The sequence below is a fragment of the Cariama cristata genome, unplaced genomic scaffold, assembly GCF_000690535.1.
Source record: "Cariama cristata isolate BGI_N322 unplaced genomic scaffold, ASM69053v1 scaffold11392, whole genome shotgun sequence".
NCBI lineage: Eukaryota > Metazoa > Chordata > Aves > Cariamiformes > Cariamidae > Cariama > Cariama cristata.
Genome location: NW_009602132.1, coordinates 4,810 through 6,336, shown reverse-complemented (window position 1 = coordinate 6,336; position 1,527 = coordinate 4,810). Strand labels below are relative to the sequence as shown.

At 63.3% G+C, this 1,527-nt stretch overlaps 1 protein-coding gene across 1 annotated transcript in view; it reads right to left on the bottom strand.

Annotated features, from left to right (window-relative positions):
- Nucleotides 1-411: 411 nt before the first annotated feature.
- Nucleotides 412-1,527, bottom strand: part of LEPRE1 (leucine proline-enriched proteoglycan (leprecan) 1) — a gene marked incomplete at its 5' end in the record, with an annotated part of 5,922 nt that continues 4,806 nt past the window's right edge. The window contains 4 exons of the mRNA XM_009694614.1: nucleotides 412-540; nucleotides 620-760; nucleotides 941-1,016; nucleotides 1,194-1,311. Of these exons, the coding sequence (XP_009692916.1) occupies nucleotides 412-540; nucleotides 620-760; nucleotides 941-1,016; nucleotides 1,194-1,311 (464 nt within the window). The remainder of the gene's footprint in view (nucleotides 541-619; nucleotides 761-940; nucleotides 1,017-1,193; nucleotides 1,312-1,527) is intronic.

Genomic DNA, 1,527 nt, shown 5'->3' with positions numbered 1-1,527 from the left:
GGTGCTGGGGGGGGACCAGCAGCCTCCAACCCCCCACTCCACAAACGACACCTTAAAAAACCCTGCCTTTATTCACCCATTTTCTGCAGAAGGCACTTAAATAGCCGCAGGTTCCGCCAAGCCGAAAGGCACGTGTCTGCTACCGTGGCACCAGGTCCTCATCTCTAAAAGAGCATCCCTCCCTTGTCCCCCATGTCACCCCCCCAGAGTCTCCGTGATACCCCCCCGGCCAGCTCCGCAGGAGGAATGCTGGATGCCGTAGGGGTGGCACAGGGCATCCCCCAATTTCCCATCCCATGTCGGATGGGGCAGAGGAGGGGGTCCCGTCAGGCAGCCCCACGGCTGAGCAGCCTGAAGCTGCAACGCTGGTGTCGCTGGTCCCAGCAGGGACGTCCTGGTCCCCGTGGGACGTCACAGCTCGTCCTTCCCCACGGTGACGGCAGCTGGTGGTTTCTCCTGCTCTGGCTCCGGTTCCCGCAGCAAATCCCCCTCTTCCGTGCCAAAAAGCATCTTCACCAGGTCATCCGCCTGCACGCGCTCCTGCAGGGCAGACCCACAGGGATGAGCATGGCCATTGTCCCCCCAGAAAAACCCACCTGCTGCCGGGGAGGGACCTTACCCGCTCGCTGTGTCGAGGGTCCAGGGTGAACCAGAGGGCGATGGCGCAGCGTTGGCCCTTGGTCACGGCTTTCACCCCGTGGGGGTTCTCTGAACCGGAGGAGAAGCCGACGGCACGCCCACACTGCGGCTGAACCTCCGCCTGCGATGGATGCGAGACCCCGGTCAGGATGCACCCGGTGGGCAAGGGGGTGAGTTGGTCCCCCCCCAGCCCAAGTTCATCCCTTGCGGTGGCACGGGGGACTTCCCCAGGGGACGGGGCCAGAAGGCAGGAGCGGGGTTTGCTGCTGCACGTGGATGCTCCAGGAGCTGGGCCACTTACGGTCTCGGTCTTGGCATCCAGCTCGGTGAAGTAGAAAGCTCCCCCTTCAAAGTCCCCGTTGAGGTAGAGGATGGCACTAAAGGAAGCAGGGGACAAGCGGAGGTGACAACCATCGCCCCCAACACCACGGCAAGAGCCAGGGGCAGAGAGCCCAGGCTGGGTTGTCCTCCCACCCTGTGCTCCTCCCAACCCAGGGGCCACCAGGCCACTGCCCTCAGGTGGGGAAGCTCTGGCTGACAGACACCAGCAATACCTGTAATCCCGGAAGGTGTAGGCTGGAGGTTCCTTCACGCACACCAGGGCCTCCGCGTTGAGGATGCAGTTGTCCACGTGCACCTCGTGACTGTTGTCACTCCGGCCTTCTTGCTTCTCTAGGGTGCAACGAGACCAGGCACGTCAGGACCCCTTTGTCCCTGCGGGACCGGGGTCTGTCCCCAAGTGTCACGTGCTTGGAGGTGACAAGAAAGTCACCCGTAGCCTAAAGCCCTTCCCCTCGCTGCAGCACGGACCGCGAGAGGCCATTCGGGTGGTGCAAGCCTCAGTTGACTTGTCCCACGGCATCTCCACGGCCCTCCAGACAGCCTCTC